Below are 16,715 nucleotides of genomic sequence, written 5' to 3'. Positions count from 1 at the left end.
AACTAATTTAAGCTTGCCTAAACAGAGGGGCTGAATACTTAAGCAGCGATTATATTTTGGTTATTCTTTATTTATCTTTAAAAAAATAAAAATAATTCTTCCACTTTGACACTGCAGAGTATTTTGTGTAGATTGTTGACAAAAAATGTACAATTACTTGTTTTTAAACCCACTTTGTAACACAATAAAACGTGAAGAAATTCAAGGGGTCTGAATACTTTTTGCAAAGCATAATAATGGCGCAGGAGGGGATGGCTGCCTAACCAACTATGCTCTTAACTCTATTTATTGAACTGAATTGTTGGTTAAGGGCCTGTAAGTAAGCATTTCACGGTAAGGTCTACTACACCTGTTGTATTCGGCGCATGTGACAAACACAATTTGATTTGATATGATAGTGGACCCCTACCTGCAGTGTCCTGCCCCACCAGCAGGTGGGGTAGCTGAGACTGATTGGATTGTGGGACTGTCAGCGCAGGTCCTCACGAGCCACAGTACAGGGTGTGGGTGACTGCTGGCTGTCACACATAGGGCCACGTATCAAGAGGAGGGGAGAGGAGAGGAAAAAAAGCTGTGAAAGAAGGAGCAAAACAGAAAGTTATGCTGCTGCAGACATGGACCTACGCTCAGAGCTCCTCAAGTCCATTTGGTATGGTTTCACAGCCTTGGATCTAGAGAAGAGTGGGAAAGTGTCAAAGTCTCAACTTAAGGTAAGTACCTGGTTACATTAGGTAAAGGTAGATTTTATGAGTTTTTTTGGACCAATGCTTTGGGCCTCTTCTATCCAGGCACGCTTTCTGCCACATTTCCGACCTCAGGAACATCATATTAATCTTCTCTTCTTGAGGTAGCTGGAGTCAGCCAACAATATATAAAGTGAACTGGATCCACAAAAATATTCATTTATTGACATTGGATGATGAGCAAAACAGGTCCTGACCCAGCTAGCACATAACGTTCTGGGAACCATATGTTTACCTTCCCACAACTTTCTGGGAATGGTGCAGGATAGTTGCTTGGCTTTGGACATTCTTAGCACATTTAAGGAACTTGACAAAAAAGTGTTATTTTCTTGGTATTTCATTACTTTAACAGAACGTTTCCATTTAATTTCAATTTTGTTAATGTTCACGGAACATTCTCCAACTGGTTTGACATTGAAACTGTTCTCAAATAGTTCAGAGAATGTTATTAAGAAACATTGTTCTTCTGTGGGAATTTCAGTGCTTCAACATAGCGTTTCCTACATCTTTCCTCATGGTTCTATTTAAAGTCATATTCTCACATTGTTCCCGAGAACGTTAAGAAACAACATTCTTCTGCAGGAATTTCAGTACTTTAGCTTAACGTTTATTACAGGTTTCCTCATGATTCTATTTAAAGTAATGTTCTTAAATGGTTCCCAGAACGTTAAGAAAACTTTACATAAAAACCCCAAGAAAACTTTAGTAACTTTCAGAGAACGATCTAAGAATGTTATTCAACAACATAAAGATTCCGTTCTCATTATTAACAAAACTCTCTCTATCCTCTATCTTAAGTATGTTCAGAGCTGTGTTCTAGAATGTTCAATTGAACGGAAACGGTGCTGTATTGAATGACCAAATGAAAAACTGGAAGGGGTTGGGGAACACTGTCAGCATGGCAACTGCCCTTTAAATACGCCACTCATTAGTTCAAGCCACAACTCACGACACCCACCAAACGGGAGGAAACGTACCTCAAAGTCTGTTAAAAAACATACAATAAAGTTTTGTATTAATGTGTCGTTCAGTACAAACTGTTCCGCAAAACGTTCACGCGATCTAAACGCACCTCTGGTGTGTTGGCCTTGCCCACTAATTGGCCACACCTGATCTTAATGAGTGCTTGTTTCCTTTGAAATGGGGTCTATTGAAGTTTGCTAGCTATTCCACAGAGAGAACAGAAGATCATAGGTTTCAATCTCACTGATGCTGTGCCATAAAAAAGAAACATATGCATTTAACGAGGCAAGTCAGTTGAGAACAAATTCTTATTTACAATGACGCTGGGCCAATTGTGCGCTGCTCTATGGGACTCACAATCACAGCCAGAAGTGATACAGCCTGGATTCAAACCAGGTTCTATAGTGACGCTGGTTGCATCAAGATGCAGTGCCTTAGACTGCTGCGCCACTCGGGAGCCTCAACAAAATAATTTCCATGTGTCTTATGTGTGCTTGGAGTGCAAAATAGTTAACCCAAACTAAGCTAGCAGTGTTATTAAAAGCCTTATTGAAACATGTTCTCAGAACATTATTTAATTACCTTCAAATAACCTGTCATTAATGAAATAACCTGTCATTAATGGAATAACCTGTCATTAATGAAACCTCCGATTAAAAACTTTCAGGGAACCATAGTAAAATGTTCTCAGAATCTCCCTGTAAACTAAAAATGTACGTCCAGATCAGGTGAAAGTTTCACTTCTGTTATCAGAACGTTTAAAAAACGTTCAGTTTTACCAGTCAAGGAAACGAATGGCTTCGTTCCCAGAACCAATGGGAAACCAAAAACTTATGTTCCATAACTTCCAAGGAACCAAATTGTGCTAGCTGGAGAATAACTTGACATAATTCTGTAGGATTTTGAAAGATATGTGGTAGATTTTGTGCTGATCCTTATCTGATTATATGTACTGTATTTCCCGGTTGAGCAAACCTTCATGCCACATGCTCTGTTATGGTGACAAGATATTTGCTGATTTCATAAGTACACTGCTCAAAAAAATAAAGGGAACACTAAAATAACACATCCTAGATCTGAATGAATGAAACATCCTTATTAAATACTTTTTTCTTTACATAGTTGAATGTGCTGACTACAAAATCACACAAATATTAACAATGGAAATCAAATTTATCAACCCATGGAGGTCTGGATTTGGAGTCACACTCAAAATTAAAGTGGAAAACCACAATACAGGCTGATCCAACTTTGATGTAATGTCCTTAAAACAAGTCAAAATGAGGCTCAGTAGTGTGTGTGGCCTCCACGTGCCTGTATGACCTCCCTACAACGCCTGGGCATGCTCCTGATGAGGTGGCGGATGGTCTCCTGAGGGATCTCCTCCCAGACCTGGACTAAAGTTCCGCCAACTCCTGGACAGTCTGTGGTGCAACGTGGCGTTGGTGGATGAAGCGAGACATGTTGTCCCAGATGTGCTCAATTGGATTCAGGTCTGGGGAACGGGCGGGCCAGTCCATAGCATCAATGCCTTCCTCTTGCAGGAACTGCTGACACACTCCAGCCACATGAGGTCTAGCATTGTCTTGCATTGGAAAGAACCCAGGGCCAACCGCACCAGCATATGGTCTCACAAGGGGTCTGAGGATCTCATCTCGGCACCTAATGGCAGTCAGGCTACCTCTGGCGAGCACATGGAGGGCTGTGTGGCCCCCCAAAGAAATGCCACCCCACACCATGACTGACCCACCACCAAACCGGTCATGCTGGAGGATGTTGCAGGCAGCAGAACGTTCTCCACGGCGTCTCCAGACTCTGTCACATCTGTCACATGTGAGTGTGAACCTGCTTTCATCTGTGAAGAGCACAGGGCGCCAGTGGCGAATTTGCCAATCTTGGTGTTCTCTGGCAAATGCCAAATGTCCTGCACGGTGTTGGGCTGTAAGCACAACCCCCACCTGTGGACGTCGGGCCCTCATACCACCCTCCTGGAGTCTGTTTCTGACAATTTGAGCAGACACATGGACATTTGTGGCCTGCTGGAGGTCATTTTGCAGGGCTCTGGCAGTGCACCTCCTTGCACAAAGGCGGAGGTAGCGGTCCTGCTGCTGGGTTGTTGCCCTCCTACGGCCTCCTCCACGTCTCCTGATGTACTGGCCTGTCTCCTGGTAGCGCATCCATGCTCTGGACACTACGCTGACAGACACAGCAAACCTTCTTGCCACAGCTCGCATTGATGTGCCATCCTGGATGAGCTGCACTACCTGAGCCACTTGTGTGGGTTGTAGACTCCGTCTCATGCTACCACTAGAGTGAAAGCACCGCCAGCATTCAAAAGTGACCAAAACATCAGCCAGGAAGCATAGGAACTGAGAAGTGGTCTGTGGTCACCACCTGCAGAACCACTCCTTTATTGGGGGTGTCTTGCTAATTGCCTATAATTTCCACCTTTTGTCTATTCCATTTGCACAACAGCATGTGAAATGTATTGTCAATCAGTGTTGGTTCCTAAGTGGACAGTTTGATTTCACAAAAGTGTGATTGACTTGGAGTTACATTGTGTTGTTTAAGTGTTCCCTTTATTTTTTTGAGCAGTGCTCTTCTGTAAGGCCATTCTACTGCCTGTGTGCTCAATTTTATACACCTGTCAAAAATAGGTGTGGCTGAAACAGCAGAATTCACACATTTTACATACTTTTATATACAGTGCCTTCGGAAATTATTCAGACCCCTTGACTTTTTCCACATTTGTTACGTTACAGCCTTATTCTTAAATTGATTAAATTGATTGATTTTTAGTTACTTTCAACGTGGCACCGTCATAGGATGCCACCTTTCCAACAAGTCAGTTCGTCAAATTTCTGCCGTGGTCAACTGTTATTGTGCTGTTATTGTGAAGTGGAAACATCTAGGCTCAACAACGAAGTGGTAGGTTACACAAGCTCACAGAACGGGACTGTCGAGTGCTGAAGTGTGTAAAAATTGTCAGTCCTCAGTTGCAACACTCACTACCAAACTGCCTCTGGAAGCAATGTCAACACAAGAACTGTTCGTCGGGAGCATCATGAAATGGGTTTCCAAGCGTCAGCTGGTGTGGTGTAAAGCTCAGTGACATTGGAGCAGTGGAAACGCGTTCTCTGGAGTGATGAATCACGCTTCACCATCTGGTAGTCCTACGGACGAATCTGTGTTTGGCGGATGCCAGAAAAACACTACCTGCCTGAAAGCATAGTGCCAACTGTAAAGTTTGGTGGATGAGTAATCATTGTCTGGGGCTGTTTTTCATGGTTTGGGCTAGGCCACTTGGTTCCAGTGAAGGGAAATCTTAACGCTACAGCATACAATGACATTCTAGACGATAATGCGCTTCCAACTTTGTGGCAACAGTTTGGAGAAGGCCCTTTCCTGTTTCAGCATCTCAATGCCCCTGTGCAGTGGCAGTTCTAGCTTGTATGGCTCCCAGGGCAACCCCCCCCCCCCCCCCCCCCCCCCAAAAGAACAAAAAAAACACAATTCTGCATTAAGTGTAATTTTTATTAAGATTTGGAACAACACAAATAAATAATCAGAACATTTAAAACTATATAAAAATATATGCAAAAATAAGACTCATAAATATAAAAAATAAGTAACAAAGAGCATCAATACATTACCCATCCCCCAACACTGTCAACCAAGAGTCAAGACTAACCCAATTCACCTTGCTGGTGTGCAGACTTGTTTTATATTATTCCTTACGATTTCACACAAACCAGAAAAAAATGCAACAATATGTCTGTGAAACTATATATTCACAGTATTATAAATGAATTGTGGTTTATTTGGTAGCATTTCGTAGTGTGACTGATTTTACTAATTGCATTAGTACTGTATAAAGTTAGAGGTGCGCTATTTGATAGATTCCCCCGCTCCCCCTACCTCGGACTTCCAGTGGGGAGACCTGAAGTCAACCTACCCCGCCCTCCATCTCGTACTTCTGAGTGGATGACCTTCCCAGGCAGTAGCCTGCCTAGCTCACAAACTAGAATCCGGGTGCTCAGTCCGACAAGGTTAATTGACCCACAGTCCCACACGGTGACATGATATCATTGACGTTACGTGCAAATGAGCGATAGAAAACCGATCACGCAAATGTCACCATTCATTTCTTCTTTTTTTGTGCGAGCGCCTCGTGCTGCCCCAGGCAAGATGCCCATGTCGCCTATAACTAAATCCGCCACTGCCCCCATGCACAAAGCGAGGTCCATACAGAAATGGTTTCTCGAGATCGGAGTGGAAGAACTTGACTGGCCTGCATAGAGTCCTGTCCTCAACCCCATCAAACACCTTTTGAGATGAATTGGAACGCCAACTGCGAGCCAGGTCTAATCGCCCAACATCCGTGCCCAACCTCACAAATGCTCTTGTGGCTGAATGGAAGTAAGTCCCCGCAGCAATGTTCCAACATCTAGTGGAAAGCCTTCCCTGAAGAGTGGAGGCTGTTATAGCAGTAAAGAGGTGGTTTGAGATGTTCGACAAGGTGTCCACATACTTTTGGTCATGTAGTGTAGATGGCTGACTCAGTGATGAAGATGTTTCCTATGGGGAGCAAAACAGTAGTGATAGTGAGAGTGAACAATGTGTGCTTGTGCTTTAGAGGCACTGCGAGTGTGGAGCTGACAAGTAACAGTTTGCTCTCAGTGTTTCTATGAATAAGAGCCCTTATCACCAAGTTGTACCCAGACTAGTCCATGATGTCACCACATACAGTGCAATTGGTACTGTGGCACTGAACATGACCAAAGAGGTGGTGAATGGAATAGAACGTGTCACACATGGTCTTCAATACTATGGTCATGTACATCTTCAGTGCTTATTGTTATTGACAAAGTAGTGCTGTAGAAAGTTGGATATATAATCATTACATTACCCTCCATCTCTCCATTCGGCCCTACGTTCAGCCATGTGCTACTGGCTTTAACTACTAGAACCTCATGACAAAGCCTATCCCGTCATACTGGTGGTGGGGCAGGCTCTAGTCTAGAGTATTGTCCAGACCAGAACCATGCAGTCAGGTTTATCGAGGCTAAGTACTCTGGTCTGGAGTATGGCCCAGTCAGTCCAGAGACCAGGGAGTCATATACCTTTTTAAAATCTACTTAGCCAAGCTGAGCGGAGCTGTATCATGTTGGTTACAGTACACCTACCATCAACCATAGGTGATGGAGCCGTGCTGGAAAAATGAAAAAAGAGCCAGCCAGCACCGTATGGTTCAGGTTGGAATGATATTGTGAAAGGGTAATAGAGGCTTAGAAGCCAGCAGGTCAAACAGGTCACATACTCTTGGTTTCGTAGTGAAAGAGGAGGGAGGCAGAAGGAGAGGAAGACAGGATGTGATGATGTTTCAGAAGATGTGGGCTGGGTGCACTGCCTCAAACCCCCCCACTCTCAAAAAAAAGGATTATCCCCAACTTCTATTTCAATAAGCCTCCAGTTATTTATTGATGATGCTCTCTTAAAAAACTATTATGAACTTCACAGAAATAGCATTGTATTTTCTCTGAGGTCTAAATGGCAGTTGAAACATTGTTGTGCCTGTGAGAAGCACTCTTGAATGACATATTGTTATGGGTAAATCAAAGATATTAAAGCAACCCTAACCCAACACTTAGCGATCTTGTCAAAGGGTTCAGATCTCTTGTTGTAACGGCTAAGGTGTTGGCTTGACAGTCGCGGGACCAGGGTTTGAGTTCTGGTCGGGGCTACCCCCCAAATTCCCTACAATATGTAAACTAACTTTTTTGCTTTTTATAGAAGACTAAAATACTTTCATGATTCAGCTTTTATGTTTCAGTTCCTTCATAACGTCAATGTATTTCTCTTTTTACTGTACGCCACATCTTTGTCTGACAGAGACAAGTCAGTTTTTAAAAGGATCTACCAAAGATTTAAACTTGATTTGAAACTTATTTTCAATATACATTTAGCTGTATCTCATCTACAGTGCCGTGAAACGCTTTCTGCATATTTTTGATACTGATTGTTATCAGATCTTCAACCAAAACCTAATATTAGATAAAGGGAACCTGAATTTACAAATAACAAAAAAAGGATACTTATTTAATTATCAAAGTTATGCAACACCCAATTTCCCTCTGTTTAAAAGTAATTGCCCCCTTACACTCAATAACTGGTTGTGCCACCTTTAGCTGCAATGACTGCAACCAAATGGTTCCTGTAGTTGTTGATCAGTCTCTCACATCGCTGTGGAGGAATGTTTGCCCACTCTTGTATGTAGAACTGCTTTAACTGAGCAACATCTGTGAGTTTTCAAGCATGAACTGCTCGTTTCAAGTCCTGCCACAACATCTCAATCAGGTTTAGGTCTGGACTTTGACTACGCCATTCTAAAACGTCACATTTATTTATTTTTTTAACCATTTTCATGTAGACTTGATTGTGTTTTGGATCATTGTCTTGCTGCATGACCCAGCTGTGCTCCCACTTCAGCTCACAGACGGATGGCCTGACATTCCCCAAACCATCACACTACAGTACCACCACCATGCTTGACGATTTGTATGAAGTTCTTACTGTGGAATGCAGTGTTTGGTTTTTGCCAGACAAAGTGGGACCCGTCTCATCCAAAAAGTTGACTCAAGTTGACCAAAAAGCACCTGGATGATCATCAAGACTCTCTGAAGAATGTTTTATAGACAGATCAGTCAAAAGTGGACCTTTTATGCCTGCCGAAAACCAAACACTGCATTCCACAGTGAGAACCTTTAACCAACAGTCAAGCATGGTGGTGGTAGTATGATAGTTTGGTGATGCTTTGCTGCCTCAGGACCTGGACGACTTGCCTTAATAGAAGGAACCACGAATGTGTGTGTGTGTGTGCCAAGGTGCGGAGAATCAGAGCAGGTGGTCAGTCCAGTTCAATTATTCAGCAGTCAGATGGCTTGTAGATAGAAACTGTCTCTGTGCCTGTGGGTATCAGACCTCATGCTCCGATACGGTTTGCCCGACGATAAGGAAGTGAACAGCCCTCACAACCCTGTCATTTGTGTGTTCTAGGTCCTATCACATAACTTGTGTACGGTTCTGTCCATCCCTCACGACCCGGTGGCTCTGGAAGAACATTTCAGGGATGATGACGATGGACCGGTCTCCAGCCAGGGGTACATGCCTTACCTCAACAAATACATACTGGACAAGGTAAAGTCATGTACACAAACACACCCAGGTCACCTTACATTTTTGCCTCAGGCTTTCCTTTTATTTTGTTTGTGTACCCAGATGCCACCACTTGGTTTATACAGAAGGAAAAGAGAGCTAAAAAATGCTAGGTACATTTTCCTTACTCAGTGCTGTTTATTATGCCTCACAGGTAGAAGAGGGCTGTTTTGTGAAAGAACAGGTTGATGAACTGTGCTGGACTCTCACTGCTAAGAAGAACTACAAACCGGTGAAGGACAATAAGAATGTGTTGCCAGGGAAAGATGCCTTTCATCTCTGGAGTCTATTTAACTTTCTGTCAGAGGATAAATACCCTCTCGTTATGGTTCCTGATGAGGTGAGTTATGTATACAAAGCATGCTGGGTTCTGTAGCATACTATACTACAAATTCACCTAGAATACACTGGATGGATGCTAAATAATCCTAATACATTTAGTCACTTAAAAAGGGAAAAGGTCCATCACTAACTTTCAAAACCGTTGTAACCAAATCCAAACACTCATTCAAATTGTAGTATTTAATTGTAGGGGCCGCAGGTAGCCGAGCGGTTAAGCTCATTGGGCCAGTAACCGAAAGGTCTCTGGTTCAAATCGCCGACTAACGTTAGGGGAAAAATCTGTCTGTGCCCTTGAGCAAGGCACTTAACCTTAAATGCTCTTGTAAGTCACTCTGGATAAGAGTGTCTGCTAAATTACTTAAATGTAAAATGTAGTATTTATCTGCCAAACCTCTATACTCTCATAGACTAGACGTAACATAGTAAATGTAAATCAGTATGATATGTTACATTTGGTATGGTTACTTAAGGCAAAAACGAAAGTAGGGTGGTTGGGCGTGCGTGACAGCGAACATCTAGCAACCCAAAGTTTGAATTCGTATCTCATCATGGACAACTTTTGCATTTTAGCAACTTTTCAACGACTTATTACTTTTGAGCTACTTTGCAACTACTTAGTATGTTAGCTAACCCTTCCCCTAACCCTTTAACCTAACTCCTAAACTTAACCCCTAACCTAACCCCTAGTCTCGCTAATGTTAACCAGATTACTAACGTTAGCCACCTAACCATCCAGCTAGAATTTGTAACATATTATATGTTTTGCAAATTCGTAACATATAATATAAATTGTAATTTGTAACATAACATACGTAATGGACATCCACAAATTAATACATAACATACAAAACGTAACATACAGTATCATACGAAATAGTATCAGAATTACGTATAGAATAATACGAAATGCTCTGAGAGCAGGTTGCTAAATATAGCAAATCTGTGAGGAATGCTTCTCTTCCTACTGATTGCTGTGTGTCTTTCAGTACCTAAATATGGGCTTGTATGTCACTTGTAGCATGGCTTTGGTTTCAGCCTGTAGTCTGTTTTTCACAACCGGTGTTGGCAGTATGATTGTGATAAGCCACAGATTTCAGAGCAGGGCACTACAGTGCCTCAGAGTAACAACCAGCAGTCAGGGTGGTTTCACTGAAAACAAAAACATAGGTTACATTATCATCCAAATAGTATCTTGTGAGTCGTGACAGACTATTAAAATAAACGAGATCGAGATTGAGACTCAGATTATAAACCAATTACAAAACAATTGAAAGGCAACCATTCCCCCCATATACCAATTGCATCCCTTTTACAAACAAAATATTTGTGTTTTGTTTGAATTATTCAGGTGGAATACCTCCTGAAGAAGATATGCATGGCCATGAGTGTTGAGCTCAACTGTGTGGAGCTGGAAGACTTCATCTCCCAGGATGCAGTGCAACAGAATGGTTTCACTGTCTGGTCCTTCCTGGAGATGATGAACACTGGGAAGATAACCAGAGGCATGGGCCAGGAAATCACCAGCATGGCCATAGAGGAGGTCTACAGGGAGATAGTTGCTGATGTCCTCAAAGAGGTAGGGTACTTAAAAACAACAGAACAACAATACAGCATCTCTATACTGTCTGCCTGTCTGTCTGAATTTCTTGCCATCTGCCTACTTGCCTGTGACCTTCAATTCTGTTTCAGTGACGTGTGTTGATTGCGTCAGTTCTGTGTGGGTTAACTGTGTTGCCTACAGGGGTACCTGTGGAAAAAGAGTCAGCTGAGGAGGAACTGGAAGGAGCGCTGGTTCACCCTGAGGCCGATTACCCTGGATTACTACACCAGTGAGGACCGCAAGGAGCGCCAGGGAAGCATTGCTCTGGATGGGAACTGCTGTGTGGAGGTAGGCTGGGCTTGAGGTGGAGTGGGACCTGGGGTGGGGCAGTGGGGACAGGCACAGCTGAGATGGGCCTGCTCCTTTTTGAGAATGGGTGACAAGATAGGAATAACTTATTCAATCAGAGCTACAGGGTTAACACATCCCTCCCTCATATGCTTCATTTGAAAAAGCTGAAAATAGAAATAGATGTACAAAAAATATATATACATTGTGCTAATGTGTCACAATGAGTACTTCTCCTGTTGATCAGGTTCTGCCAGACCGGGATGGAAAGAGGTGTATGTTCTGTCTGAAAACTCTGTCCAAGACCTACGAGATGAGTGCCTCGGACACCAAGCAGAGACAGGAATGGACTGCAGGTATCACGATCAATAATTTATTAATTGAGCATTTACACGTTGTTGACACAATTATTTAGGGATATGATGAATTACCAAGCTTGTAACAGCTATCATACTGATGGCAAAAGTAGTGAAGGCAACGATTCCCCCTGCCCTATATGTTGGGTTGATTACTGGGTTGATTATTCAAAGTCAAGCAGTAAGCATATACTGAGTACTGACATCCTGTCCCTCCCTTCACCCCCAGCCATTCAGACAGCCATCCGTCTACACACTGAAGGGAAGACCTCTCTCCACAAGGACCTGAAGCTGAAGAGGAGGGAGCAGAGGGAGGAGCGGGAGAAGAGGCGGCTGGCCAAGGAGCAGGAGCAGCAACGTTTTCAGGCCCTGCAGGAGGAGAAGGAGCGTAAGCTGGCCGAGCTGGAGCTCCTAAAGGAGGCGCAGAGGCAGGCCCAAGCCCTCCTGGAGCAGGACGAGATGAGGCGGCGCCAGCATCATGAGGAGATGCAACAGGCCCTGGAGGTGCAGCTCCGCGAGGCAAAGGAGGTGAAGACTGGGAGGGGGGAGGGGTGGAGGAAGTGTACAGGGGAGGAGGGTGGAGGGAAGAGAGGAGTGTGGTTGCACGGAGGAGAGTGACGACCGCACAATGTTTACCTGTGTCGCGCAGGAGAAGGGTGGAGGTTGATTCAGACTGGAGGAGTGGGTGTTTAGATGTTCCATGCTGATGTGGGTCTCCTCTTCCAGTCGCGGGCCACCATGCAGGCAGAGATGGTTCTGAAGGAGGAGGAGGCGGAGCGGCAGAGGAAGAGGATCAAGGAGCTGGAGGAGATGCAGACAAGTCTGGAGGAGGCTCTACAGCAGGAGATCAAAGCTCGGCAGGACGAAGAGGTCTTTCGATACGCACAGACTGGGTAAGGATACACACACACACACACACACACACACACACACACACACACACACACACACACACACACACACACACACACAGGTAGGCAGTTACCCACGCACGCACGCAAACACACTCTCGCATACACACACAGGCTGAGGGCAGGCTGCTGGACACACTCAAGACATTGTTTCGCTCACACTGACTCACAAACCTAGTACCCTAACTACTTTGCTTACAAGACACAGGCTCATCTTAGGGCTTGCTGTCATCGTGTGAGAAGGCACCAAGTTGGCACGTAAAAGCTGCATGTCTTTTTACAGAGCACAGTACACAGCAGAGAGACAGATGGTGTTAAGAGCAGCCAATTGCTGTTGAAGAGAGGCTGTTGCATTAGTTAGGTTCCTGAGGAAGTTGAGTTTAACAGAGGAAGTTGTCTAGCTATGATGTGTAGGATCTGTTGACACTGACAGGGTGTTCATGGTGTGTCTGTCACAATCCTACATGTAAGAATAAGCCGTGTGCTTTGTTGCATTTATTCACTGACTGCTCGTTGGGAAACATACAGATCCTAACCTGTTCTATTTCATTTTGTGACTGCAAATACCAAGCGCCAAGCTCTCTGCTTGTCTCAAAGATCAAAAAACACTCAGACAAGGCAAATATAGCATACAAATATGAAGTAATAAGACATTACAAAGGCTCATATATGCTTTAAAAAAATGTACATAACATTGTACAGTATATAATGAAAAGTAATGGAGATAAGCAACAGCCTTGGAGGACGCCTGTGTTTTACTGGACACTTTTTGAGAGATGATTGCGAGGTCAAGAGTTTGCATGTGTCACATTTCTAAAAACATGAAATGTGTCTCGTCCAACTTCTTACCACACAATGCCATATCTACTGCATGTCTTCCAGTTAAAGATTTTCTATTTGTCATATACGTTTATTGTACAGTTTGCTGTCTGAGGAGGAGGACAAGATGAAGGCCCTGATGACGCTGCAAGAGGAGCAAGAGGAGTACATCCTGAAGACCCAGAGGGAGAAGCAGGAGCTAAGGCAAGAGATGGAGAACAAGTCCCGCGCTCTTGAGGAGGCCCAAAAGCAGCTGGAGGAGGTCAGGGCCAACCGCTACAGGGTCGACCAGGACGTTGTGGTGAGTACAGAGATACACTATATAATATAAATACCTGGTCCCGTGTGGCTCAGTTGGTAGAGCATGGCATTTCCCACAGGGGGACCAGGATGAATATGTATGAACTTTCCAATTTGTAAGTCGCTCTGGATAAGAGCGTCTGCTAAATGACTTAAATGTAAATGTAAATACCTGTGCATAATGTTATAGTTATATAGTGATGAGTAGCCTATCCACACACCGTTAATGGTACTTTAAAACAGCCCTGGCTATTTGGGTATCACATCCCACTGGGCACAGACGTCTAGTTTTGATTTACATTTGGTTGAGTTGTCAACTATGGTGAATTTAACATGAAATTAAAAATATTCACCATGTCATTGGCTTTCGGTTAAAAGTTGGTAGAAAAAAATACAAAATGTCCTGGTTGAGCCAATTAGTTTCCCACATTGATTCAATGTCGTCACAGATTTTCTGGGTTGAAATGAAGTGGAAACAACGTTGATTCAACCAGTTTTTGCCCAGTGGGATGTGATCAGGGATGGGATTGCAGGAGATAGTGAGGGAATTAAGTACCTTTTACTGTGTTTGCGGGGGTGTTTCAATCCGTCTTGTGTTCTTATAGGCTGCCCAGAGGAAGCTTCGCCAGGCCAGCACCAATGTCAAACACTGGAATGTTCAGATGAACCGACTGATGCGTCCTATTGGACCAGGAGGTAGGCTACGTCACACCACATCAGTGTCTTCATTGACTATAAAAAAAACTTACACAGAAAGCTAAGGTTTGATATATTATCATGTTTGAGGCGGAGACGAAGCAAGGAGGAGTAGTCGCGATCTGCAACATAAACACTGGTCGTGTCCCAAATTTTGACCGGTCAAAAATACTGCACTATAAACATGGAATCGGGTGCCATTTGGGATGCATACACTGCCAAGTGCCTGCTGCTAAGTGCTCAGCCAGGTCACTAGAATAAGCCTACGTTTCCTTGTGGTTTGGGTGGCTTTTAACTATGCACAAAGAGCATGTAGTGGATAAGACCTACAGTAGTAGGTGTAGACTATACAGTATGCTAAAGGTCTTCAGAAGTGTCCCTCTTTCTCACTGTGGTTGCAGCTGGCGGTTCTCAAGCTCCTTTTAGAAGACGTCTTCCTCAAACATAGTTTAGACAAGACGCGTTCGTGCATTTCTATTTTATTGATCTTAATCATATTTTGAACTGAAACCCCCTGGCTCTACTCATTCCCCCCTTACCAGGTGACACGCCACCACTCTCCCTGCATGGCAGACACAGAATCACATGGATCTGTCTCCTATCTTTGCCAAAGTTAAACAGCTTCAAGTTAGACAAATTACATTTCAGGGGGTGACTGATATTTTAGCTGCAGATAACTCTGGTTCTCTTTGATGACATTGTTTCTTCAGCGCCATATATGTTAAAATAAATGTTTGTTATTCTGTCTCCTGATCTCCCTCCCATGGTTCTAGAGAAGAGACCATCAGGAGGGGGCTCTTTCTCCAGCTTCCAGATCCCATCCCAGAGAGATCCAGGTTTGCGTCTGAGACAGAGGTCTGAGGAGCAGGACGAGGAGAGCAAGGAAAACGTGGACAACAGCAGCAGTGCAGAGTCGGGGTGTGAAGGAGAGAGAGTTGAGAGGCGTCTCTCTCAGGCCTCTAACGGAGACATGGACATTCCCTGAGGATCATATGGTGCTTCTCTTCAAAGCCTAACTCAACAACTGTTTATTTTGTTTGTGTTTTTTGTAATGAAAAAGCAAGGTGGAGAACCTTTTAGTATGAAATAATATTTTGAGGTGAACTTTCTGTCAATGGGATTGCTGGGTAGGATAAAGGCAAAGTAAACACTCTGTTTACAGCTGTTCAAATGTTCTCCCACAAACATTTTTGTAATTGTATTAACTTTTTAAAAGTTTGTATTATTCTCTCACCTTATCTCACAGTATGTTATAACAGATCTCCATGTTTTAATGAAGAATGAAAGAACCATAATGCACCACTATGAATTTTGTAGATATATTTACTAAGTAGTTTGTAACCTCATCCCCAGGCTCAATTGAGCTGGCTGGTGGACCAGATTAAATGGTTTGGAATCTAGTTTTTGCTCGCCACTTTGTCTGTCTCCATTAAAAGTATTATCAAATGATAACGGGTTGGGCTCGATATACAAACAGATAAGACTGATTTGTAGAGGGAAACTAATGCAAACTGCTTCTGTGGTGTCTATTTCCTGTTTCCGTTGTAAGTCAACAGACATGTAGAGATCAAGGCTCTTTCTGGGGTGCCTGCCTTACCTACATATTATGCAACATTGACGTGGCAGTTTCTCAATGTTTGTGTCTAATTCAGGGTATTCTCTTCCTTTTTATTTGAGTGCATCCATTGCATTATTTACACTGAGTGTACAAAATATTAGGAACACCTTCCTAATATTCAGTTGCACTCCCTTTTGCCCTCAACAGCCTCAATTCGTCGGGGCATGGACTCTACAAGGTGTCGAAAGCGTTCCACAGGGATGCTGGCCCATGTTGACTCCAATGCTTTCCACAGTTGTGTCAAGTTCACTGGATGTCCTTTGGGTGGTGAACAATTCTTGATACACACAGGAAACTGTTGCGCGTGAAAGACCCAGCAGCGTTGCAGTTCTTGACACAAACCAGCGTGCCTGGCACCCAGTACCATACCCAGTTTAAAGGGCACTTAAATATTTTGTCTTGCCCATTCACCCTCTGAATGACAGATATGAGTGCAAAGAACCTTGGCATGACCCTGGACAACACTCTGTTGTTCTCTGCAAACATCAAGGCAGTGACTTGCTCCTGCAGGTTCATGCTCTACAACAGGAAGCGGCACAGGTCCTAATCCAGGCACTTGCCATCTCCCATCCAGACTACTGGAACTCTCTGTTAGATGGGCTCCCCGCTTGTGCCATCAAACCCCTGCAACTTATCCAGAATGCCGCAGCCGCCTGGTGTTCGACATTCTTCTTCTTCTTTGGTATCATGTCGTTCACATATTTTGTTTGTGCATGCCGCCATCTACTGTAGTGTGTGTTCAATCACCTTACATTTTGTTATACAAAAATAAAAAGGGGGGAAAATTAAGAAATAATAATATGCACCACCAACTAACCCTACAACTATTTTTCACTATTTCATTTTTAAAATATTTTTATCACC

General features: G+C 43.5%; 1 protein-coding gene across 1 annotated transcript; it reads left to right on the top strand.

Moving 5' to 3' along the window:
• The first annotated feature begins 492 nt into the window (after positions 1 to 492).
• Positions 493 to 15,633, top strand: LOC129860498 (differentially expressed in FDCP 6 homolog). Its single transcript, XM_055930921.1, has 11 exons — positions 493 to 710; positions 8,763 to 8,903; positions 9,076 to 9,261; positions 10,612 to 10,839; positions 11,005 to 11,151; positions 11,399 to 11,507; positions 11,737 to 12,035; positions 12,234 to 12,400; positions 13,340 to 13,538; positions 14,143 to 14,233; positions 15,007 to 15,633. The coding sequence occupies exons 1-11, from the start codon at positions 615 to 617 to the stop codon at positions 15,216 to 15,218; spliced, it is 1,875 nt and encodes a 624-aa protein (XP_055786896.1). The 5' UTR covers positions 493 to 614; the 3' UTR covers positions 15,219 to 15,633.
• The last annotated feature ends 1,082 nt before the right edge of the window (positions 15,634 to 16,715 follow it).

This window comes from Salvelinus fontinalis, chromosome 8 (genome assembly GCF_029448725.1).
Source record: "Salvelinus fontinalis isolate EN_2023a chromosome 8, ASM2944872v1, whole genome shotgun sequence".
Lineage (NCBI taxonomy): Eukaryota > Metazoa > Chordata > Actinopteri > Salmoniformes > Salmonidae > Salvelinus > Salvelinus fontinalis.
Note: the sequence above shows the minus strand (reverse complement) of the source record. Positions and strands in the feature narration are given on the sequence as shown.